Source organism: Geotrypetes seraphini, chromosome 6 (genome assembly GCF_902459505.1).
Source record: "Geotrypetes seraphini chromosome 6, aGeoSer1.1, whole genome shotgun sequence".
NCBI lineage: Eukaryota > Metazoa > Chordata > Amphibia > Gymnophiona > Dermophiidae > Geotrypetes > Geotrypetes seraphini.
In genome coordinates, this window is record NC_047089.1 from 230,262,181 (window position 1) to 230,287,744 (window position 25,564).

The 25,564-nt window shown below is 41.3% G+C and overlaps 1 protein-coding gene across 3 annotated transcripts in view; it reads left to right on the top strand.

Annotated features, from left to right (window-relative positions):
* Positions 1 to 25,564, top strand: part of SON (SON DNA and RNA binding protein) — a 168,944-nt gene that overhangs the window by 63,089 nt on the left and 80,291 nt on the right. For all 3 annotated transcript variants that reach the window (XR_004539933.1, XR_004539932.1, XM_033949767.1), the window contains exons 4-5: positions 13,023 to 13,192; positions 22,977 to 23,120. Coding sequence is in view for 1 of the 3 variants with exons in the window: in XM_033949767.1 (XP_033805658.1) it covers positions 13,023 to 13,192; positions 22,977 to 23,120 (314 nt within the window). In the remaining 2 variants the exon portion in view is untranslated. The remainder of the gene's footprint in view (positions 1 to 13,022; positions 13,193 to 22,976; positions 23,121 to 25,564) is intronic.

Below are 25,564 nucleotides of genomic sequence, written 5' to 3' on the forward strand. Positions count from 1 at the left end.
GATTCATCTGAAGCTTGAGTACAGGCTGTGTGGTCCCAAATTAGCCTTTGGAGCTCTAGGTGCCGGCTGAATTTCCCCTTTCCCCTGTCTTTGAGAGAGATCCTGTGGGGGATCGAAGGTTCAGTCTAGACTTTGACCTGAATGGCAGCCTGAAGAAACAGGCATTGGAGCTTCCTACATTCTTATTTGAGGCAGAGTCTTCTCTTTATTACAACTTTCCCTAAAGCTGAGCAGCTCCCAGCACCATTGCAGGCACAGTGAGTATGGACTATAGATTCCTATGAGGAAAATCGGAGGGTGTGGGTCTGAAAATTGCATTTATTTTTTTTTTTGGGGGGGGGGGTTCTGGGGCCAGAATTCAGGTTCCCTACCTCCAAAAATTTTTTGTTGAACTTTGATTTAGCACCCCCGGGCGGTTTTAAGGCTCATAATTGCTACTGCGGCCATTTTGAATTTCCCAGTTTTAAATTAAAAGCCTCTGTCTGCCTCTATACCCCTCGATTTTGCTTAAAATCAGTAGGGATGGACACCTCAAGCCTTGATACCCCTGATAAATACCAGATTCAAGGTGGATGGCCTGCTGAGGAGCATCCGTGTTCCATGTACTGCGGAGCATGTGAGGGGGGGCGGAAGCCTCGGGATTAGCCTCCTCTAACCCCTCAAGGGTGATGGATGCACAGATAGTTTGGTTGGGGGATCAGAAGTCCCTCAAGGAGCCCTTGTTCAGTGATCCAGTGTCTACTGTGAAGCACTATCTCGCAGACACCACTAAGCCTGCGGGGAACCAATGGGAGGTCCAGCAGGGATGCTTGAAGCTCCCTGTTTAGGGTTTCTCCCCAGATTTTGTAAGTCTAATGCTTGAGGCCTATCTGAAGTACAGGGATCAGGCCATGCCATCTAGGGACTTGGCGGCCACTCAGGGGAGTCTGCCCCTCTTAGGCACCATTCCCCCATTGTAGGTCCTTCCCCAGGATCCCAAAGTCCAGTTGGAAAAGGACTGGGAAGATTAGGGGAGTCAGAATCTGTAGAGCCTTTGCTGTCCCACAATGGATCCTCAGTGTTAGAGGGTGAAGGGTCCAGGCTAGGACAGCTGATCAGGAGTCCATTACAACCCTAGATCAGGGAAAGGATCCAACAGTCTGCTACCTGTTTAAGTCAGCAGCCTTGATGAAGATTATAGTGGAGGTGTTGCCAATATTCCTCCCCCTTGCATCCCCTTCAATCTGTCCCTCTGTTCCCTCTCCATCACCATATCCAACATTTCTCTCTCTCATCCTTCTCTTCCCTATGCATCTCTACCTCTCTCCATGCCCAATTTTCCTCTTTCTTCCTTTCCCCATGTGCCATCATCTCTTTCCCTCTCTCTCACTCACTCACTTATACCCAACAATTCTCCCTTTCTATTCCCTCCCTCCTATGTCCCAAGTTAGTGCCCCCTTCCTCCCTCCTATGACCCATGTTCATGTCACCTCCCTTCCCTCTGTGTCGAATTCATGCCCCTCCTCTTCCCCTTCCCTGCCTTCCAGCCGTTGTCCCATAATCATGCCCCTCCAATGCCCCAATGTGCTCCTTCCCCCCTCCTTTCTCTCTTTGTCCCAGAAAGATCGTGTCCCTTTACTTGTTTGTGCTGCACTTGCTCCATCTTCCTTCAGCAGCTTGTTGGGGGGATGTGCAGGCAAAGATTTACACGATGCACATGGCTGACCCACAAGCCTTCCCTCTGATATCAGCTCTGATGTCGGAGAGGTTTCCGGGTCAGCTACGTGCACCGTATGAATCGCTGCCGGCTTCTTGTCCCCGCAACAAGCCGCTGAAGGCAGAAGGAGCGAGTGTGGCAAGGAGGTAACTGGGAACCGCCCCCCCCCCTCCCGCTGACCCGGAAAGCTTTCCTCTGATGTCAGTTCTGACATCGGAGGGAAGCCCTGTGGGTCAGCTTTAGGAGGGCAGGCAGGGATCCCCGGCAACAGCTTCAGCGGGTGGGACGGGCAGCAAGGAGGGATCCCTGCCGGCAGCAGAGCAACTTCAACGGCTGGCTGGGCAGGGAATATGCTCCACGGCGGCCATGCCGCATACCCCCAACAAGCAGCCCCCATGTTGAGAAACACTGGTCTAAGCTGAAAGCAATAAAAATGACTACAGACTTTTATGTGAAGAAAATAATTAAAACAAGAGAAAAAGGAAACCAATATGGTTCTTCAAACTAGCGGCAGAGAAAATAAAGGCAAAAGAGTTTGTGTTCCTGAAATATAAAACCCCCCAAGAAAAGGAGTACAGAAAGAAGCCAAGCGAGAGAGATGTATGGCGAAAGCACAAGTGGAAGAATGACTAAAAATATAAAAAAGAAAGACAAATTTTTTCAGATATATTAGTGAAAGGAGGAAGATGAGAAATGGAATTGCAAAACTAAAAGTTGCTATGAACCGAATTGTAGAGAGTGATGAGGAAAAAGCAAAAATACCTAACAAATTCTTCTGTTCTGTGTTCATGGAAAAAAATCCTGGATTGTCTGGCAAAGTTATACATGAAAATGGAGTAGATTCTGTGCCATTGACAGAAAAGTGTTTATGAACAACTTGAAAAATTGAAGGTGGACAAAGCGATGGGACTGGACAGGATCCATCCCAGGATAATGAGGGAGTTCAGAGAGGTTCTGGCGGATCCTGTTAAAGACTTGTTCAATAAATCTCTGGAAACAAGAGTGGTTCCTGGAGATTGGAGAACAGTGGATGTGATCCCTATTCACAAAAGTGGTCACAGAAATGAAGCAGAAAATTGCAGACCAGTAAGCCTCACTTCGGTTGTTGGAAAAATAATGGCAGTGTTGCTGAAAGAAAGGATATTGAAATTCCTAGAATCTAATTGATTATAGGATCTTAGGCAACATGGTTTTACTAAAGGTAAATTGTGCCAAATTAACGTGATTGAATTTTTTGATTGGGTGACCAGAGAATTGGATCAATTTACTTAGATTTCAGCAAAGCCTTTGACAAGATTCCTCATAGAAGGCTCTTGAACAAACTTGACGGGCTAAGGTTAGGACCCAAAGTGGTGAACTCAATTAGAAACTGGTTGATGGACAGACATCAGAGGGTGGTGGTTAATGGAATTCGCTTGGAGGAAGGAAAAGTGAGTAGTAGAGCCCCTCAGGTTTCGGTGCTGGGGCTGATCCTATTCAATATGTCTGTGAGTGACATTGCTGAAGGGTTAGAAAAATTTGTCTTTTTGTCTGTAACAGAGGACGCCAAGGAGGGTGTGGAAAACATGAAAAAGGATCTGCAAAAGTTAGAGGAATGTTATAATATCTGGCAATTAAAATGCAATTCAAAAAAGTGCAGAGTAATGGGAATTAGAAATCGGAAGGAGACATATGTGCTGGGAGGTGGGAAGCTTCTATGCACGGATGGGGAGATGGACCTTGGGGTGATAGTATCCGAAAATCTAAATGCAAAGAAACTGTGTCAATGTGGTGGCTGTTGCCAGAAGGATGCTAGACCATATAAAGAGAGGAGTAACCAGTAGAAGAAAGAAGGTGTTGATGCCCCTGTACAGGTCTTTGGTGAGGCCCCACTTGGAGTATTATGTTCAGCTTTGGAGACCGTATCTGGCAAAGGACATAAGAAGACTTGAAGCGGTCCAGAGGAGGGCGACGAAAATTGTAGGAAGTTTGTGCCAAAAGATGTATGAGAGACTGGAAGCTCCGAATATGTATAGCCTAGAGAAAAGGAGGGATGGGGGATATATGATTTCGGACATTCAAATACTTGAAAGGTATTAACGTAGAACAAAATCTTTTCCAGAGAAAGGAAAATGATAAAACCAGAGGGCATAATTTGCAGTTGAGAGGTGGTAGACTCAAGAGTAATGTAAGGAAATTCTTCTTTACGGAGAGGGTGGTTGATGCCTGGAATGGAGGTGGTGGAGGGAGGTAGTGGAAAGGAAATCGGTGACAGAGTTCAAAAAAGCGTGAGATGAACACAGAGGATCTCTAATCAGAAAATAATGGTATATTTTGAAGAACTAAGGCCAGTATTGGACAGATTTTCATGGTCTTTGTCCCCTATATGGCCATTTGGTTGAGGATGGACTCGAGTGAGCTTTGACAGAGACTTCAGTAGTTGGAATCTAAGCACAGTATTGGGCAGAGTTTTGGGTTCTGGTCCAGAAATAGCTAAGAGAGGGTAAGGTTGGGCAGACTGCCATCATCTATATGTTACTATGTTATAAGTGCCTGCGATTTTAGATTGCACTGTTCCTTGGTTGTGGATAGAAAACATAGAAACATAGAACATAGAAAAATGACGGCAGAAAAGGGCCAAAGCCCATCAAGTCTGCCCACTCCATTGACCCTTCTGTTTGATTTTGCTCACCACCCCCTGCCCTCACCTCATTAGAGATCCCACATGAATGTCCCATTTATTTTTGAAATCTGCCACGCTGTTGGCCTCAATCACCTGCCGTGGGAGTTCATTCCAATGATCGACCACCCTCTCAGTGAAGAAATACTTTCTGGAGTCTCCATGAAATTTCACTCCCCTGATTTTCAGCGGATGCCCTCTGGTGGAAGAAGGTCCTATAAGACGGAAGATATCCTCTTCCACCTCGATACGACCCGTGATATATTTAAATGTCTCGATCATGTCCCCTCTCTCTCTTCGTTCTTCAAGTGAGTACAGCTGCAATTTATTCAGCCTTACTTCATACGGAAGATCTTTGAGCCCCGAGACCATCCTGGTGGCCATCCGCTGAACTGACTCCATTCTCAGCACATCTTTCCGGTAATGTGGTCTCCAGAATTGAACACAATATTCCAAATGAGGTCTCACCATGGATCTGTACAGTGGCATTATGACCTCTGGCATCCTGCTGATAAAACCTCTACGGATACAACCCATCATTTGCCTTGCCTTAGAGGAAGCCTTTTCCACCTGATTGGCAGTTTTCATGTCTTCACTAATGATTACTCCTAAATCCCGTTCTTCCGTGGTCCTAACTAAGGTCTCACCATTTAACGTGTAAGTCCTGCACAGATTTCTTTTACCCAGGTGCATCACTTTGCATTTTTTAGCATTGAAGTTAAGCTGCCAAGTCGATGACCATTGTTCTAATAGTAGTAGGTCCTGTGTCATATTGTCAGGCATAGTGCTTTTACCTACTATGTTGCACAGTTTGGCGTCGTCGGCGAACAATGATATTTTTCCTCTGATCCCTTGGGTCATATCACTTATGAATATGTTGAATAGGATTGGACCCAAGACCGAGCCCTGTGGTACTCCACTGGTCACATTCGATGTTTTGGATGGGGTACCATTTACCATCACTCTCTGAAGTCTACCGCTCAGCCAATCCTTAACCCATGCAGCTAGTGTTTCCCCTAGTCCCAGCGATTTCAACTTGTTCAATAACCTACGGTGTGGGACGCTGTCAAAAGCTTTGCTAAAGTCCAAATACACTACGTCCAGGGACTCCCCGGCATCCAGTTGTCTTGTTACCCAATCGAAGAAGCTAATCAGATTTGATTGGCAGGACCTGCCTTTGGTAAATCCATGTTGATGGGGATCACGTAGATCTTCTTCATCCAGGATTGTATCAAGTTTCTGTTTGATCAGTGTTTCCATGAGTTTGCATACTATGGATGTGAGACTTACCGGTCTGTAATTCGCCGTCTCTGTCCTGCAGCCCTTTTTGTGGAGTGGAATAACGTTAGCTGTTGATACTTGCGGGAGGTAAATTATTTAGCAGATGCTCTTTATGACATATTCAGGGTCATGAGCAAGGTTTGTACTTATTCCATATCTGCCCGCAAAATGCTGTGGATAAGGCACTGGTCAGGAGATTCGGCTTCCAGGGTCACTACCACTTAAGGATCAATTGCTCTTTGGCAAGGGATTGGATGACCTTATGGCCAGTGTAACAGATTGTCACCTTAAGTCATTGCCAGTTAAGAACTTAAGAATAGCCTTACTGGGTCAGACCAATGGTCAATCAAGCCCAGTAGCCCGTTCTTACAGTGGCCAATCCAGGTCCCTAGTACCTGGCCAAAACCCAAGGAGTAGCAAGATTCCATGCTACCAATCCAGGACAAGCTGTTGCTTCCCCATGTCTTTTTCAGTAACAGACTATGGACATTTCCTCCAGGAAATTGTCCAAACCTTTCTTAAAATCAGCTATGCTATCTGCTCATACCACAACCTCTGGCAATGCATTCTAGAGCTTAACTATTCTCTGAGTGAAAAAATATTTCCTCCTATTGGTTTTAAAAGTATTTCCCTGTAACCTCATCGAGTCTTTGTAATTTTTGACAGTGAAAAATCGATCCACTTGTACCCATTCTATTCCACTCAGGATTTTGTAGACTTCAATCATATCTCCCCTCAGCCATCTCTTTTCCAAGTTGAAGAGCCCTAACCTTTTTAGTCTTTCCTCATACGAGAGGAGTTCCATCCCCTTTATCACCTTGGTTGCACTTCTTTGAACCTTTTCTAGTTCCGCTATATCTTTCTTGAGATAAGGAGAACAGAATTGAACACAGTATTCCAGATGAGGTCGCACCATGGAGCGATACAGGGGCATTATAACATAGTGACTGAACTAACAAGGGAAAAAAGCAATACAGGATCTGGTGCTCACAAATGGGGAAAGTGTCTCTAATATCCGAGTGGGTGCCCACCTGGGCGGTAGTGATCATCAAACAGTTTGGTTTGATATAACAATAAAGTGGAGGATGGCCACACAAAACTCAAAGTCATGGATTTCAAATGTACGGACTTTAATAAAAAGTGGGAAGTACCTGAAGAAAGAGCTGATATGATGGAAGGATGTAAGAGAAATGGAAAAACAGTGGCCCAACCTGAAAGGAGCAATAAAAATGGCTACCGACCTTTATGTGAGGAAAATAAATAAAAACGAGATAAAAAAAGAAACCAGTATGATTCTCCAAACTAGTGGCGGAGAAAATAAAGGCAAAAAGAGCTGGCATTCTTGAAATATAAAAAATCTCAAGAGGAGCACAGAAAGGTATACCAGATGAAACTGAAAGAAGCCAAGAGAGAAAGACATCTGGCAAAAGCTCAAGCAGAAGAGCAAATGGCTAGAAATGTAAAAAGAGGAGACAATTTTTTTTCAGGTACTAGTGAAAGAAGGAAGACATAAAATTGAATTGCGAGATGGAAAGAAGCTATGAACTGCTATGTGGAGAGTGATGAGGAAAAAGCAAACATGCTAAACAAATACTTCCATGTTCATGGAAGGAAATCCTGGAGAAGGACCTGAATTGGCTGGCAAAGTTGCATGTGAGAATAGAGTGGATACCTTGCCATTCACAGAAGAAAATATTTATGAACAACTTAAAAAACTGAGGGTGGACAAAGCCATGTAACTGGACGGGATTAATCCCAGGGTATTGAAGGAGTTTAGAGAGGTTCCAACTTAGGAATCAAGGAAACTCTTATATCTTGGCATCCCAAGTCCTCTAAATTTTCTTCACACTTCTACCTCTAACCCTCTGTTGTAGTTCCTTCCTATTTCTCCTACTGTAAACCGCGTCGAGCTCTACAAACGTGGAGATGATGCGGTATACAAACCTAAGGATTAGATTAGATTAGATTAGGTTCTGGTGGATCCACATAAAGATTTGTTCACTAAATCCCTGGAGACGGTAAAAGTTCAGTGGGATTGGAGAAGAGTAGATGTGGCCCCTTTTCACAAAAGTGGTCACAGAGATGAAGCAGGAAACTACAGGCTGGTAAGTCTCACTTCAGTTTTTGGAAAAATAATGGAAGCATCGCTGAAGGAAAGGATAGTGAATTTCCTAGAATCTAATGGGTTACAAGATCCAAGGCAACATGATTTTACTAAAGGTAAATTGTGGCAAACGAATCTGATTGAATTCTTTGACTGGGCGATGAGAGAATTGGATTGAGGATGTAATTTACTTAGATTTCAGCAAAACCTTTGACTTGGTTCCTCATAGGAGGCTCTTGAACAAACTTGACAGGCTGGAGTTAGGACCCAAAATGGTGAACTGGATTAGAAACTGGTTGATGGACATATGTCAGAGGGTGGTGGTTAATGGAACTCACTTGGAAGAAGGAAAGGTGAGTAGTTGAGTGCCTCAAGGATCGGTGCTGGGCCCAATTTTGTTCAATATGTTTGAGTGACATTGCCAAAGGATTAGAAGGTAAGGTTTGCCTTTTAGCAGATAATACCAAGATTTGTAACAGAGTAGACATCCTAGAGGGAGTGAAAACCATGAAAAAAGATCTGCAAAAGTTGGAAGAATGATCTAATGTCTGGCAATTAAAATTCAGTGCAAATAAGTGTAGAGTGATGCATTTGGGAAGTAGAAATTCGAGGGAGCTGCATGTGTTGGGAGGTGAAAGGCTGATATGCACATACAGTGAGAGGAACCTTAGATTGATAGTTTCTGAGTTTCAAGTTTATTAAAAATTTGTTGTACATGCAATGTCAAGTACTTCAATGCGCATAACAATTTAAAAATAGGGGACAAAAATAAAACAATTGTATTACAAATAAACATAAGGTATAAACGTACAAATTTAATTACTGACACAAAAGGAGAGGGGGGATGACTGCAATCTTTTTAAAGAAAATAAAGAAACATTTAAGGAGAACACATTTGGAGGGTAATTAAAGAATAAATATAAGAAAATGGATAAATTTAGAAGAGAAGGTGGAAAAGTTTGCGACCTATACTTAAGGTCTGATTAAGATTAAGTATTAGAGCATAAGATTTAATGTTAGACGAGTTATCCTATATATGTCTCAAATGTGTCTTTATACAAGAAACTTTTTAAAGAACTTTTGAATTTTTCTAATGAGGGTTCATCATGTAAGTAATTTGGTAGGTTGTTCCAGAGCTGGAGTGCTATAACCAAAAAATAGTAGATCTCCTAGTACCTACTACTTTTAAAGAAGGAATAGTCAATAAATGCTGTTCTGATGATCTGAGTGTCCTAAATGGAGAGTATGGTATCAAAAGACGATCCTGAAATATTGGTGCATTAGATTGTCGGATTTTAAAGGTTAACAACGCGATTTCATATATAAGTAATATATATATATTTTATATATATTTATTATATTTTATATATAAGTAATTCTATGCGAGATTGGTAACCAATGTGCTTTTTGTAGAAGTGGTGTGACATGGTCTTATTTTTTTTTTAATTAGTAATAATTTTTATTGCTATATTTAGTATAATTTGTAGTCTTCTTATTTCTTTCTGGGTTATACCATGATACAGTAATAAAGCCTAGAAATAATTAAAGAATGAATGAGGATGTTAAGAGCTTCTAGTTTTAAAACTTTTGATAAAGATCTAACGAGACATAACTTATAGAAACAGTTTTTAACTACTGAACTAATCTGATCATGATAAAGTTCCTGATCTAGTATCACTCCCAGTATTTTCATAGTTATTACTATTTGGAGTGGGGTATTATCTAAGAGTATATGCGATGAAAATTTAAGATAATTTTTCCATGGAAAAAACATTACTGAGGATTTGGTTACATTCAGGGCCAAGCCACTGACTTATTATTTTAACTTATTGTTTATATTAGTTATCTCATTGGAATCTACTGTATTTAATGGGTGTAAGAGTTGAATGTCATCTGCATAGGCAAAAGAGGAAAATCCAATAATAGACTGACTGAGGGTAAGTAAAGGTGACAAAAAGATATTAAATAAAAGCGGGGACAGACTTGAGCCTTGAAGTATACCATAAGAGTTTGTGTAGTTATTCGATAATGAATTGTTAAAAAGAACTTTAGCTGACCAATCTTGAAAATATGATTTAATACTTGGTCGGAAATGCCAATGGAAGATAGTCTCTTGATAAGTAAATGATGGTCAACAGTGTCAAATGCTGCAGATAAATCGAGTGAAACCAGAAGGACAGATTTATGGTGATCCGGGTGATATTGGATATTGGTTGTAAAACCTGTCTGATTGGAATGTAATATATGAGTTTTTTCTACAAAGTGGATTACGTGATTAAAGACAACCTTTTCTATTAATTGGTAAGAAAGGGAAAATTGGCTATAGGTTGGTAATTTGATTCAATTGCAGTAGATTATTTTGAGTTTTTTTTATAATTGGACAGATGACTACCTCTTTCCATTCTTTCGGTATGGATCCTGTAGTTAAGCTAGTTTCTATCAATATCTGAATAAAAGGACTGAAAAAGGAAAAGTAACGTTTAAGAAAAGAGGGGAGATTGCCTTTAATGTTAATATTTTGCAGAAGTCTTTTAAGATCCTCAAGAGTTGGTATATTGAAATTGGTACATTTGGAAATAGGTATCATTTATATTTGTTACGCGTCTGTGTTAGAATTAATTTTTGAGTTGATGCGTTCTCTAATTTTATTAATTTTATTTACAAAATAATCAGCAAGATTTTGTGCAATAGGTTTAATTTCTAAAGATGGGTCTTCTATTCTTTTTGGGGCTGTAAGATTTTTTAAAATAGCGAAAAGAGCAGAAGAGTTTTTAGCATTAGAAATTTTGTTGGAGTAATAAGTTTTTTTTCTAAATTTATTTTATTTTTATAATACTGCATTTGTTCTTTGTATTTATTTAAATTAACCCTTGATTTCGTTTGTCTCCATTTCCGTTCTAATGCCCTACCTAAGTTGTTTTTTAATGAGCGAAAGTTCTTCTGTGAACCAGGGGTTTCTTATTTTCCTTTGACTGATAGTTTTACTACGTAGTGGAGCCAGCTTTTCTATTAACTGTTCTGTTGCATTGTGCCATGATATAATTTGTTCATTTATTGGCAAAAGACAAAATTCTTCGATTTTTAAATTAGAAGATGCACTAATTGAGGAAAGTTCAATTTTATTGTAATCTCGATAAGTGATCGTTTTCAGGAGATAATTATTCTTGAGAGATCTAAGACAATAATTTGTAATAATTAAGAAATTATCTGACCATGGAACAGAAGTAATGGAGGATCTAAACAAGGCGGTGGCTGTAACCAGGATGCTGGGCTGTATAGAGAGAGGTGTAACCAGCAGAAGAAAAGAGGTGTTGATACTCCTTTCTTTGGTGAGGCCCCTCTTGGAGTATTGTGTTCAGTTTTGGAGGATGTATCTGGCTAAGGATATAAGAAGACTTGAAGCAGTCCAGAGGAAGGTGGCGAAAATAGTAAGGGGTCTGTGCCAAAAATTGTATAAAAACAGACTGGAAGATCTGAACATGTATACTCTAGAGGAGGAGGGACAGGAGTGATATGATACAGACATTTAAATACTTGAAAAGTATTAATATAGAACCAAATCTTTCCCAAAGAAGGGAAATTGGTAAAACTAGAGGGTATAAATTGAGGTTGCAGGGTAGTAGACTTAGGAATAATGTTAGGAAATTCTTTTTCATGGAGAGAATGGTGGATGCCTGGAATGCCCTCCCGAAGAAGTTGATGGAGAGGTGACAGAATTCACAAAATTGGTGACAGAATTCAGAAAATTGTGGGATGAACATAGAGGATCTCTAATTAGAATATGAATAGTATAAATTGAAGAACTAAAGCCGGTACTGGGCAGACTTGCACAATCCCTGTCCCGTATATAGCAATTTGGTTTAGGGCTTGGGAAGGCTTTGATGGGAGCCCCAGCAATTTGGAACAAGAGGATAGTGCTGGGCAGACTTTCACGGTCTGAATCTCGCAAATGATGAGATGGTTTGGATAGGTTGGAGTGAGCTTTGACAGCAACTCCAGTAGCTGGAACGTAAGGATAATATCGTGAGGACTTCTATGGCCCAGAAATAACAAAGAAAAAAGACACTTTAATTTAATCATGAAATTATAATACATGTAATTATGGGGCAGACTGGATGGGCCGTTCAGATCTTTTATCTGCTATCACTTACTATGTTACTATAAGATTCCCTGTACCTCTCCTTCTTATATGTTTATTCTTATAGAGTTTGACAGTGCTTTGGTACAAACTGAGGAGCTGTGGCACAACCCACTGAGAAAGCAGGTGGAGGCAGATTATAAAATGTGATTGATGCCTTCTGCAGGGTCTCATAACAGAAAAACAAAATGAAATTGCAGGAAAAATGGACAGGGTACAGGAATTTTTAATGAAATAACAAAAATTAAAACAAATACATAAGCAACATAAAATACATCCAAAAGGCTGGTCCTAATATTCATGTGGACCGGACCTGACCCAGTTCATGTTTCGAAGAAACACTTCTTCCTCAGGGGTCCCAAATGTTAATGAATAGAGTATCAGAAAACCAGATTGGATGAACTAAACAAAATCAATACTAGGCGTGAAAATCTCCTGTGTAATGCGTTACACTATGATTTTGTTTAGTTCATCCAATCTGGTTTTCTGATACTCTATTCATTAACATTGGGACCCCTGAGGAAGAAGTGTTTCTTCGAAATACGGACCATGTCAGGTCCAGTCCACATGAAATATTAGAACCAGTCTTTTGAATGTATTTTATGTTGCTTATGTATTTTTTAAAATTTTTGTTATTTCAATAAATTCCTGTACTCTCCATTTTTCCTGCAGTTTCATTTTGTTTTTCTGTTGTGTTCCTTTACTGCAGGCCTTGTTGGTTCTTTCTTGTTTTGCTTCTGCAGGGTCTCACAACCAATGGAGGCTAAAACCCAGTTGTTCAAGACCTATATGCCTTTCTACTAGAAAGATTATCAAGGTAAGAACCTAATCTTCCCTTTAAGATACTTTGACATATGTCATAATATGTTTTTCAGAAAGATTGGATTACAGGACATTCCCACCAAATGTGGAGAAAAAAGGTTCCCACCTGCCCACATTCATATCAACATTTGACAGAGGCTGAGGGAAAACTACTTTTTTATGAAGTGAAATACCACCTTTATAGTACTGTAAAGTAATTTTCAACCAAATTAGCTGTTGCAGATATTTTATTCGTTTTAAAAACTACATAGTATTTGTATTTCAATTACTTGTCATTAGTATAGTAACCAGCAGCCTCTCCTTTTATCGTTTATTTGGTCAGATAAGGCACAGCTACTAGAAATTGCCAAAGCTAATGCAGCTGCCATGTGTGCCAAGGCCGGTGTCCCTCTTCCAGAGATTCTTAAACCTGCTATAGCACCAGCAGCATCACCAGTGGAAGACAAGGTTTCTCACAGGTCAGGAGCTGTTACAATACAAGAGCTCACAGAGGTAAGCTAGGCCCAGCTGTTGCTCATCAAGACACAAAAAATCTTTTCCTCTCCATGTTATTTTTCCTATCCACTTGTTTATCTCATCTCTCTCTCCTTTGTATTGTTTTCTTTGTCCAACCTTTTCAGTCTGTCATCCTCTTCTCCTGGCCAGTTGTGATCTTTGTAATATTGCAAAAGGTAGAAGAATGGGGATTGGTGGCTGTTGATTGTTTAAAGAATTACTGTTGGAAAACCTATAATATGACCAGAAGCCCGACACCTCTGTGTATTAGATATTAGTTCCTTCACTAAATGTGTTGTATATTCTTAAATCTTCCGTTATACCAGGACCCTCTTTAGACTCATAAGAACATAAGAATTGCCACTGCTGAGTCAGACCAGTGGTCCATCATGCCCAGCAGTCCGCTCACGCAGCAGCCCTCTGGTCTAAGACCAGCACCCTAACTGAGACTAGCCCTACCAGCGCACGTTCTTGTTCAACAGAAACTTGTCTAACTTTGTCTTGAATCCTTGGAGGGTGTTTTCCCCTATAAAAGCCTCCAGAAGAGTATTCCAGTTTTCTACCACTCTCTGGGTGAAGAAGAACTTCCTTATGTTTGTACGGAATCTATCCCCTTTTAACTCTATCCTTCTCCCTACCTTGGAGAGGGTGAACAACCTGTCCTTATCTACTAAGTCTATCCCCTTCAGTACCTTGAATGTTTCGATCATGTCCCCTCTCAATCTCCTCTGTTCGAGGGAGAAGAGGCCCAGTTTCTCTAATCTTTCTCTGTACGGCAGCTCCTCCAGCCCCTTAACCATCTTAGTCACTCTTCTTTGGACCCTTTCGAGTAGTACCGTGTCCTTCTTCATATACGGCGACAAGTGCTGGACGCAGTACTCCAGGTGAGGGTGTACCATGGCCCGGTACAGCGGCATGATAACCTCTGATCTGTTCGTGATCCCCTTCTTTATCATTCCTAGCATTCTGTTTACCCTTTTTGCTGCCGCTGCACATTGTGTGGACAGCTTCATCGACTTGTCGATCAGAACTCCCAAGTCCCTTTCCTGGGAGGTCTTTCCAAGTACCGCCCTGGACATCCTGTATTCGTGCATGAGATTTTTGTTACCAACATGCATCACTTTACACTTATTCACGTTGAACCTCATCTGCCATGTCGATGCCCATTCCTCGAGCTTGATTATATCACGTTGCAGATCTTCGCAATTCCCCTGCGTCTTTATTACTCTGAATAACTTCATATCATCTGCAAATTTAATCACCTCGCTCGTCATACCTATGACCAGATCATTTATAAAGATGTTAAAGAGCACGGGTCCAAGTACCGAGCCCAGCGGCACCCCACTCCTGAATCCACAGCTATCAGCAGAACCTTCCCAACAGAGCAAGGCCATCCATTGGAGCTTCAGACAATTTAATTGCAGAACCACTTTGATTTTGTTAAAAAGATCAGTCTAGCAAATTTTTAAATAGCCATAAATGTAAGCCAGCATACATGTAAGCACATGTGGGTTAAGTAGGAGACAAGGATTTAGGGTGAACAGCTAGAGTCATGAAGTATGCATGTAAATTATGTGATTATAAAGTAATGTACACAAATATTCAGGGGAACTTCGTTCAGCTAAGGTGATAATTATATATCTCCAACTCTAGTCACCTTAATTTTTCAAAACACTAATAAATATATCAAATCATCCTATGAAAACAGGCTTCTAAGTGAACGCTCAGACCCGTAACCAAACTCTAGTGAAAAATCACGGAGCCAGTAAATATAGAGACCATCACAGCTAGTTCACTGTCTCCGCCACCTGCTGTCATAAAACAAGGACAGAAAATACCGTAACAGTATACTTATCTGACATGCAAAGTGGCGATGCTGCTGCTCTATAACTGCTCCGGGTTCATGCTTAAATTTTAAGACAGCAGGTGGCAAAGACAGTGAACTAGCTATGATGGTCTCTATAATAACTGGCTCCGTGATTTTTCACTAGAGTTTGATTATGGGTCTGAGCGTTCACTTAGAAGCCTGTTTTCATAGGATGATTTGATATATTTATTAGTGTTTTGAAAAATTAAGGTGACTAGAGTTGGAGATATAAAGTATTGTAGCCATAAGAGAACATAAGAACATAAGAAGTTGCCTCCACTGGGTCAGACCAGAGGTCCATCGCGCCCAGTGGTCCGCTCCCGCGGCGGCCCATCAGGACTATGACCTGTGAAGTGGTTCCTGACCATTTCTTGTACAATCCCACTCTGTTCCTGAACCTTCAGGTAGGCAATCCCTTCTTGTGAGAACTCTTGTAAGAAGCTCCAATTGCATACTTTTGCTCCTCCTCTCTTACCTCTGAACTGCCCTCCAATTCCTCAGTTGTCTTCCTACAAGCGAAACAGTAGGAACTTGTCTTTTCTGCTTGTGTTTATTTTAATTTCTTCAAATTCAGTTTTTTTCCGCTAATTTGCATGCCTTATTTTTCGTGCTGCAGAGGATCCCCTTGAGGGACAGCTCTGGCTTCAGGAGACCTCAGACTCTGAGGCAGAGAGTCTGCTTCCAAGGAGTTGGCTGCCTTGCAGTGCACCCACTTGGACAGCCTGCATTCAGAGTTTGAGAGCTCAAAGACCATTCCCTTAGAAACATAACTCACTCCAGGTTTATCCAAAAGTGGGTTTGAGTATAGGTTGCATGGCTCCGTGGTGGTTTATCAAGGATCGGGGCCAACTGTGTTCATCCCCCCCTTTTTGCACATGCGGACTACAGATGAGGTTGAGGTCTCTGGCCGAGACGTTGAGCCCAAGAGGCAGTCAGAAGAAACAAGCAGTCCAGTTTCCAGGCTTGTTGAGGTAGAGGATCTCCCTGTAAGCTGTTTCAGCTTCCATCTTGCAGCTCCCAGCAGACAGCATGGAAGATCAAATTTTTTTGGGGGGGGGAACAAAATTGTGTTGGTGGGGGTGTTAAGGTTAGTCCTAGGTCTCTCCACCTCAAAAATCCTAAAATCGCTGTTTTTAATTTTTCTGTGTGGCTTCCCCAGGCCATTTTTGGCATTAAAATTGCTTCTGTGGTGGCCATCTGGATTTCCTGATTTGAAATAAAAAGCTTTTCCCTTAAAACATCTCATTTTTGCTCAAAAACAGATGGGATGGACTCCTCAGGGCAGGATACTTTGGATTCATGCCCTATTTGCAGTGGCTGGCAATCTGAGGAATGTCTGTGTTCCACGTGCCGTGTGGCACATGAGAGGGGAGGGGATGGCAGCTGCTCCTTTAGCCACCCCCAACCCCCCGTTCTCTCGGGGAGGGAGGGGGTTCTGGGACACAGTCAAACTGAGTAAAATCAAAAAAGTCAAAATTTGAGCCAAGACAGCCAAATGCATTCCCAGCGAGCCTCAGCCGCGATTCAGTAGGTAAATTCTAGAAAAGTTCAAAACCAGGACACTCTGCCCCTCAAGGGCAGGAATTCCCTTCTAAATTTATTAATATGATGTTTAAGGCTTTTTTTTATTAACAAGGGCCCCATCTGGTATTATGGCTCTGCTAGCACCTGGAGTTCCCCCGCAGAATCCTAAGAATGCAAGTCGCCCTGCAGAAGTGCCATTCTCAGTCTGAGGACAGTCCACCTACGGATGACTCAGATGATCAGAATTCTATTTTTATGCCTTTACTTTCCCTAGCAGGAACTTTTACAATGGGTGATGATACTGCAGCCACAGGGCTGCAGGACTCAGATCTGGGAGATGCTCCAGATCTTGGAGAGAACCCCACTGTGCGCAGAGTGTTCAAACTGTCAGCATTGTTAGGGATGATTTTGGAATCCCTCCAGGAGTTAAAGCTAGAGACTCCTCAGATCTTGGCAGCACAGTGCTCCCTTAGAAGTAGCACTAAGCCATAGCCTTCCTATTTTCCAGAACATCCACACATCACAAAGATGCTTATGGATCACTGGGAAATGTCAGAAGGTCCCCAGTGGCTGGTCAAGACTATGACTAAGCTCTGTCCAATGGCTGCTGCATTTAACCAGTTTTTTGTTCCCCCAAAGTTGGATTCTCTGGTGGTGCAGTAAAGGCATCGTGGTGCTGAAGGATGACCCCCAAAATCACAGAATAGATTTTGTACTCAAAGAGCTTTTCAAATCCATGGCCTCTGGTTTGAAAGCAGCTCCGGTGGCATCCTTTGTCGCCAGAGTCTGTCACTCTAAGTTGCGTCACAATCCGGCCACTGTTGTGGACAGGGATCTCCCATTTTTGATTACTGGAGTGGATTATGTGGCTGATGCCCTGTATGACCTTTTCAAAGTTGTGAGCAAGCTGTTGGTTTAGTCTATCTATGCATGCAGAATGCTGTGGATCAGACAATGGTCAAATGATTCTTCTTCTAAAGCGACCCTAAGTAAGCTGCCATTTAAGGGACAGTTACTTTTTGGTAAGGGCCTGGATGAACTTATGGCCAGTGTACTGGACCATAAACCCAAATCTTTACCAGACAGTAGGCCTTGGTCCTCTAAGGCAGTGTTTCTTAACCTTTTCAAGCCAAGTACTCCCTAAGCCTAACAAATACCAACAGAGTACCCCCGCCCAAACTCCACCCCAGACCCGCCCAACTCTGCCCCGACTTCACCCCCATAATAATAATACTAATTATAATGCAATTTCTTCCATTGACTTTTCATATACACACAATATAATCTTATTAATACTTAATGGTAACCATAAAATAAAAAACCCCACAAAGAACATTGTACGCAGAGAAAATGTTAATTATCATTTATATTCATGGGGGTTTCAAAGATGTCAAGGCAGATGACTAAAATATGCAATGTCACCTCAGTAACAACTATAGAAAAATAGACAAATATAGCGCTAAATATAGACAACAGATATAAATTCTCAAAACTGACACATTTTGATCACTATTTTAAAAATGAAATCATTTTTCCTACCTATGTTGTCTGGTGATTTCATGAGTCTCTGGTTGCACTTCCTTCTGACTGTGCATCCAATATTTATTTCTTTCTGCCTCCTACATGCATCCTCTCCTCAAGACTTCATTCCATTCCCCAACCAACATCTCTCTCTGTCCTTCCAGGAGTCCAACTTTTCTTCCTCTCTCATCCCCCAGAGATCACATGCAGCATTTTTTACTATTGCCCACCAGTCTCATGCCCATTTCTCCTTCTATCACCCCTTTCCAACACTATGCCACATCTCTCCCTCCATCACTATGCCCAACATTCCTCCCCTTGCATCCCCTTTAATCTATGCCCAATCTTCCTCTTCCTTTCCCCATGTGCACCATCTCTTTCCCTCTCACTCCCACACTCGGGCCCAACAATTGTCCCTTTTATTTCCTCCCTCCCTCCCGCCTTCTTATGCCCCAAGATAATGCCCCCTTCCTCCCTCTCTTGTGTAAAATGGCCGCATTTACTGTTTTCCTTATTAATGCCCCCTCCCTTCCTTCTGAGTCCCAAGTTCTTGCCCCCTCCCCTCACTGCCTTCCAGCCTTTGTCCCAACCCACCACCAATTCCTCCCCCTCTCCCCCCCCGGGCCGCTGCTGCCAGCTCCATTTAATTATTCCCCCGATGCTGCCACAACTCCAGGAAGGGCCAGGCGTGTGCAGCGATTGCACGCTGCCAGCCCACAAGCCTTCCCCCTGACGTCGGAGAGAAGGTCCGGGCCAGCCAAGCAGTAATTGGGTGATTGTAGTAGTGCCAGATTGACCAAGACGCCCATGCTATCAGACCTAGTAGTCTACAACTGGGTCAGGGTCTCAAACTTCCCTGTCACTCACATCTTCTCACGCAGGGCTCAATAGCTCTGCAGGAACCGGAATGCTTTGGTCTTATGGCATGGCTCTTGAGCAAACATCTTTAGTGGGCAGGGCCTATTTGAATGATGTAATTGCTACCATCTTACAGAGCAAGAAGGGGTTGACCATTGCTGCATATATGAAGGCCTGTAAGTGTTTAAAATCCTAGTGCGCTCATAAGGACGAGGACCCAGGCTCTTCATCGATCCCGGTGGTGCTAGTCTTTCTCCAAGAGGATCTTGGAAAGGGCCTAGTAGTCTCCTTTCTGAGAATTCAGGTTTTCTTGCTTCAGTCCCAAGCCTCATGGGAGCTCTAGTGCAGCTCATCCCTCCCTCTTCTATGTCCTCTACAGGAATGACTGTCTGCTTTGTTACACACTGAGGAATTGGAGGGCAATTCAGAGGTAAGAGAGGAGTACCGAAAATATTAAAATGAAGCTTCCTACAAGGGTTCGTGTGAGAAGGGATTGACTACCTGAAGGTTCAGGAATAGAGTGTGGATTTACACTCTATTCCTGAATCTTCAGGTAAGAACCTAATAGTTCCTTTGTCAAGTTTTGTGATACTATTAGAAAGACACATAGGGGAAAATTCTGTAAATGGCATCCCAATTGTAGGCGGTAATAGGCATCCTACTGCTGTCTTAACTATCCAATCGGGATGCATGTTTAAAAGAAAAAAACACCCCTTGGCAGGCAGCCTACATTGTAAGCATTTTTGTGAGTCTTGGGAGGCGCGTAGGATCGCTTAAGCTCACCCAAATCTAGGCATGTGCGTGATTTCACCCAGAAGTGGCCTTAGGCGAGCTTAGGTGGCCCTAGGCGTCTCCTTAGGGCTATGATAGGCACCTGAAATGTAGGCCAGCAAAATGCTGCTCTACATTTCAAACAGATGCGGCCACTGAGCCGATTGCTGCAAAGGAATCTTCCTGCCGTGATCAGTTTAGCGGCCGCAGCAGGGACCATCCCTCCCCAAAGTCAACCAGCAGAAGGGATACCCGCTCCCTCCTGCCAGAACCCCAGAAGCCCCCCCTAGAATTTCCGTGGCAGGAGAAGTGCCCAATTCCTTCTGCCGCCACTCCCCGAGACATTCCCCAGCAGGCAGGATGCCCACACACTCCTGCTGCTGGCCCTATCATCCCCCAAAGCTCCTCAAGCACTCCCCGACTCCACCCTCACACTCCCTGACATCTCAAGATCCTGTTGTCACTCCCCGAAGATCCCCCTGCCACTCCCTGAACCCTCCCGTATGCTCCCCGTGCCTGTATCTGATAGCTGGCAGTGCTAATATTTAGCAGTATTATAGCCCATAAACCTGAAAATCTGTCCAATCTGGATAGCAATATAACCTACATAATACAGTCATACCAATAAAACTCAGGAGAAGCATGGAGAAATTAGCTTTAACCTTTGCAAGAAATGTCTACCGATGGTGTTCAAAAGCCTATTACCAAGAGAACCAGTGTCCTCTAAAGAAAGAACCTATACCTGCTCTTCTACTAATGAAAACATGCTTGTGGATTTCTTCTTTCACATACTCCTTTCTCAAATTTACTAGAACACATGGACTAAGATGAGGGGGTGGGCTAATGGTCATAACAATCAGCTGGAAACTTGGAGTTGAATATTCAGTAGAATAATATCCATTTAAAGATAGCAAAATAAAGTTATCTAGATATCTTTAGCCAGATATATAAAGGTTGTAAGGGCATGGGTATCTCAGGCCTGCTATATATGTATTTAATTACTTGGATTACATTAACTGAAAAACAGATAAATATCGCCACTACCTGGCTGAAGTTTGAACCCACTCCTGCCACACCTCCAGCTCTTCTTCATTTTGAATGGATAACCTTTGGTTTGACATCAAAATGGAGATTAATTTTAAAGAGGTCACCTAGATCAGGAGGCCAAGTAATTGCCTATTTTGAGGTTATTTTATAAAGACAGATATGCATCTATGGGGGAAATCCTGTATAGGATGCCCAGTATCAGCAGCCGCCTAAGTGGCTTTTGAGAATTGTCCGCCTAACCACCCTTATTTTCTAACCAGTGTCCTTGTCACAGGCACCAGTTAGAGAATCACGTTGCTGCTCCTCAGTTCATCCCAAAATGCACTGAGAAGGGGAAAGCCTGCCATTTCATAGGAGGGGCCTTAGGCATCTGAGCCAATCAGGGCCTTAAGCCCCTCCCCAGTGCATCCCAAAATGCCAGCAGGAGAGTTGCTTATACTGTGAAAGCTGCAATATCAACTAAGCTATGTCTGCCAAGTATGTACTTTTCACTCAAGTCCGTCCTGTCTATACTGTAAATGTACTTTTGTAACCCTTTCTGGGCTCCTTTGGGAGGATGGGCTAAATAAATGGATGAATGAATAAATAAATAAATACTCTTATCTAACTGTACATGATCTCAATAGCCTTCAAGCTTGCAGGTATCATAAATATTTAGGTATATTAGGTATATGTCTGTTTCTGGAGGGCTTACAATTTAAAGGAAAAAGAGAGTTCTAAAGTGGGAATTGACCTTGAGTCCCCTGTTTTACAGTCCACTGCCCTTACCACTAGGCAGTCGTAGAGCCTGGTATTCCTTTCTGGTTTCAATTTCAGGGAAGAGGGAGGGGGTCAGCCACCATTGGGGGATTCATGAGGGGTCATACCTTAATCCCTCCAGTGGTTAGCTGCTCAATCGCCTTTTGTAACTTGGATGTGATTGAAATAGGTCTAGATAAAATTGCCCTTCTTTTTTCCCTAGGGAGAGCCCAAATGGAATTGTTCCTTCACATTCCATTTGGGCCCTCCCTAGTCCCACTGAAAACACATCGCCAAAATGTGCCCTTTTTTTTTTTTTTTTTTAATTCTTTATTCATTTTTCATCTTACAACAAGTGCACAATACTACATCCTATTGACTGTTACAAATCACTTGATATTCATACAATTCTGATTTTACATACATGAATTTATTCCCCCCAACCACCCTTCCCACAAGTAATTGAATTCAAAATATCATTTATATATTATATTTCAATCTATTAATCAAACCTTTAAAACTATTTACCCTCCCCCTCCCCCTACATGTAAATGTACTTTCATTAGGAAAATGATGTCTATTCATTGCAATAATTTGTTAATGGCCCCCAAATCATTTTAAAATTATTATAATTCCCTTTTTGTATGGCAGTTGATCTTTCCATTTTATAAATATGACACAATGAATTCCACCAAAATGTATAGCTAAATCTATTGTAATCTTTCCAATTATTGGTAATATGTTGTATGGCGACTCCTGTCATTATTAATAAAAGCTTGTTATTATTTGATGAAATTTGACTTTTTGCTCTCATTGACATCCCAAACAGAATTGTATCATATGATAAAGCAACATGGTTTTCTAGTAAACAATTGATTTGAGACCAAATTGATTTCCAAAAAACCATGATACAGGGACAATAAAATATTAAATGATCCAAAATCCCTGCTTCCAGATTACAATGCCAGCATCTATTAGACCTAGAGCTATCTAACTTTTGCAATCTAACAGGGGTCCAAAAAGCTCTATGTAACAAAAAGAACCAAGTTTGTCTCATAGCTGCAGACAACATGTCCCCTTGATATTTGGATGCATTGTAGTGTACAGGGTCCTAATTGTGCCTTTCCAAAATCGCTATTTAGATGGTATGGACAGATTTTTGGCCCTTTTGAGACTTTCATCTGCTTTGAAAATGAGTGCCTTAGTGTTTTGTTTTCCAGGCTTAATAAGCCCATCATCTTCAACCTATTTTCATACGTCTGATCATCTTGATGTTTGTTCTTCTTTTACTTTCCTAGTCTTTCCTCAGAGCCTCTGTAGCTGGTGTCTTGTAACAAGTCCTAGCAATCTGCAGACTATTACTTTGCTGAAATAATATCTACGCTAGGACACTGAATTTAGATATATTTTGCCTTTCTTGCATTCTATAAAGAGGATTGTCTTTGTTTTTCTAAGAAATGTAAGCAGATTGCTCAAAGCAAGGAGGAGGACGAGATTGTAAATAAGCCTCATGTGTCTGATGATGAGGAGGAGGATCGCCCTTTCATCAATCATCCCTTCAAAGTCAATGAACCAAAATCCATTTCCTTCAGCTTAAGTGTAAGTATGAGGCTTCTCTAGGTTACTCTTCTGGTTTCTTTTGATATTGTTATAGTTTTCTGTAGATTTATAGACTGTATTGCATATTTCCTGAAAAATACTACTTTTTATAATGTTTTAGGTAAATATATTTGTGCCATAATACTTGACCAGTCAATTAGTAGTTATAATCTTGGCTATTGATCTTATATCCAAAACTGTACTTAAATGCCCACAGATAATAGCAGCTCAAGTTGTATATTCTAGAGAATAGGGATCATCAGATTGCCAGACGGGTAGCATAAGCCTTACTGGCCGCAATCCTCATTAATCCCAGTTTTTTTTTCAACTTTAAATTCTTACTTCTTTTCATTTTAATACTTTATAAATTATTCGTAGTGATTTTGATAGCAAAGGACTTATCTTGCAGCGTCACCTCAACCGACGTGAGCCCCCGTTTCAGTAATTTCCTCGGGGGAGAGGTGAAGCGATGTAATACACTAACATTTAAACTGCATACCGAGAAAGATAATGATGCTGCTAAATTAGCAAGTAAAATATTTAGCAGCGTTGTTATCTTTCTCGATATGCAGTTTAAATGTCAATGTATTACATTGTTCCACCTCTCCCCCGAGGAAGGTGTTGATATGGGGGCTCAGGTTGGTTGAGGTGACGCTGCAAGATAAGTCCTTTGCTATCTAAATCACTGTGAATAATTTATAAAGTATTAAAATAATAATAAAATTTATAAGAGAAATAAGAATTGAAGGTTGAAAAAAAACTGGGATTAATGAGGATTGCAGCCAGTTAGGGTTATGCTACCCGTCTGGCAATCTGACCATCCCTATTCTCAGAAGAGACAATTTAAGCTGCTATTATCTATGGGCATTTAAGTACAATTTTGGATTTAAGATATTAAGTAAATATAAGCATTATTAAATCATTCTAATAAGTGCTAATTAAAGTGGTTAAATAGTTGTAACCAACGATCATAGATCAAAGAGGGGTAAATCACATCAAGTGAAACTAAGAGGTCAGTTTTCAAAGAGAGCTAGCCAGCTAACTAGGCTGGCTAAATCTGTCCTGCATGCTATCTCTTGATTGACTACAATTTAAAAAAAATCACATGCTTGCTTGCCCTTACCCCATCATGAGAGAAAAGCTGCATGGCTCAAGGTAATCCCCTGTACTGGGCTCTGCCGGATGAAATCACCCACTTTATGTAGGAGAACATATGCTACAGGTGAGTAACTTCGATTTACTCTCAAAGGAATAAGTATTCCCCTTTCTCTCTCTATTCTCAGTCAAGATAGGCATCTCACTTTTGACCCAACCAGCAGTGCTATCCAAAATAGGGGTGGGGTTTTGACTACCTACATGAGAATATAACTAGCATCCCAGTATCCATTTGGACAGCCTTCTTGAAAGTGAGAGGCTTTGATTTTTAGCAGACTACTGGCCCTATATAATCCACCGATAGCATCATGGTGAAGCTCTCATCATCAAGAAATACTTAGGAGGTCCTTTCCGTCTAATCACAAACACAGTGGAACCTGTTCTACAGGGAAAAGATGGCAGGTATTTTATACATAAAACATTTTGTTCTTCTACTAATGAAAGCATACTTGTGGATTTCTTCTTTCACATACTCATTTCTCAAATTTACTAGAACACATGGACTAAGATGAGGGGTGGGCTAATGGTCATAACAATGAGCTGGAAACTTGGAGTTGAATATTCATTAAACCCATTTAAAGATAGCAAAGTTATCTAGATACCTTTAGCCAGATATATAAAGGTTGTCAGGGCGTGGGTATCTCAGGCCTGCTATATCTGCGTTTAATTACTTGGATTACATTAACTGAAAAGCAGATAAATATCGCCACTATCTAGCTGAAGTTTGAACCCACCCTACCACTCTTCCTGGTAACTAAAAAAAAAAAAAGGAGTGAAAGAAGTTCTGTCCCACAAGTTCCTAGTAAGAGAAAAGTTCAGGATGGTTTCTTCAGGAGACTAGTTATGGTCTCCAGGCTCAAAGGATGCTTGCTTATCTTATTTTATTTATAATTTTTTTTTCTTTTACTGTTTTGCAATTTATACTATACATCAAAGAATAAACTTTGAATAGAAATTCAGAAATATTCAAAAGCTAATTAAGCATCATTAGCAAGTAAAATAAGAAAACAATTGACTAATTATAGTCCACTTAAATGAGAGGAAGGTAAGCAAGGAGAAATGCCCATGGGAAGCTGGGATACATCACAAAAATTTTAACAAGAAAAGGAGCAGACCTAATGCTGATAATATTTACAACATGAAAAGATTTAGGATGAACCCAGGAGAGCCACGGAGGCTCTCTTGTCTTCTAGGAACAATTGTAATTAGGCTGGTTAATAGAAAATATATCTAGTTCTTTGAGGATATAGATTTTTTTACAAGGGAAACGTAAATTGGAACACAGCACC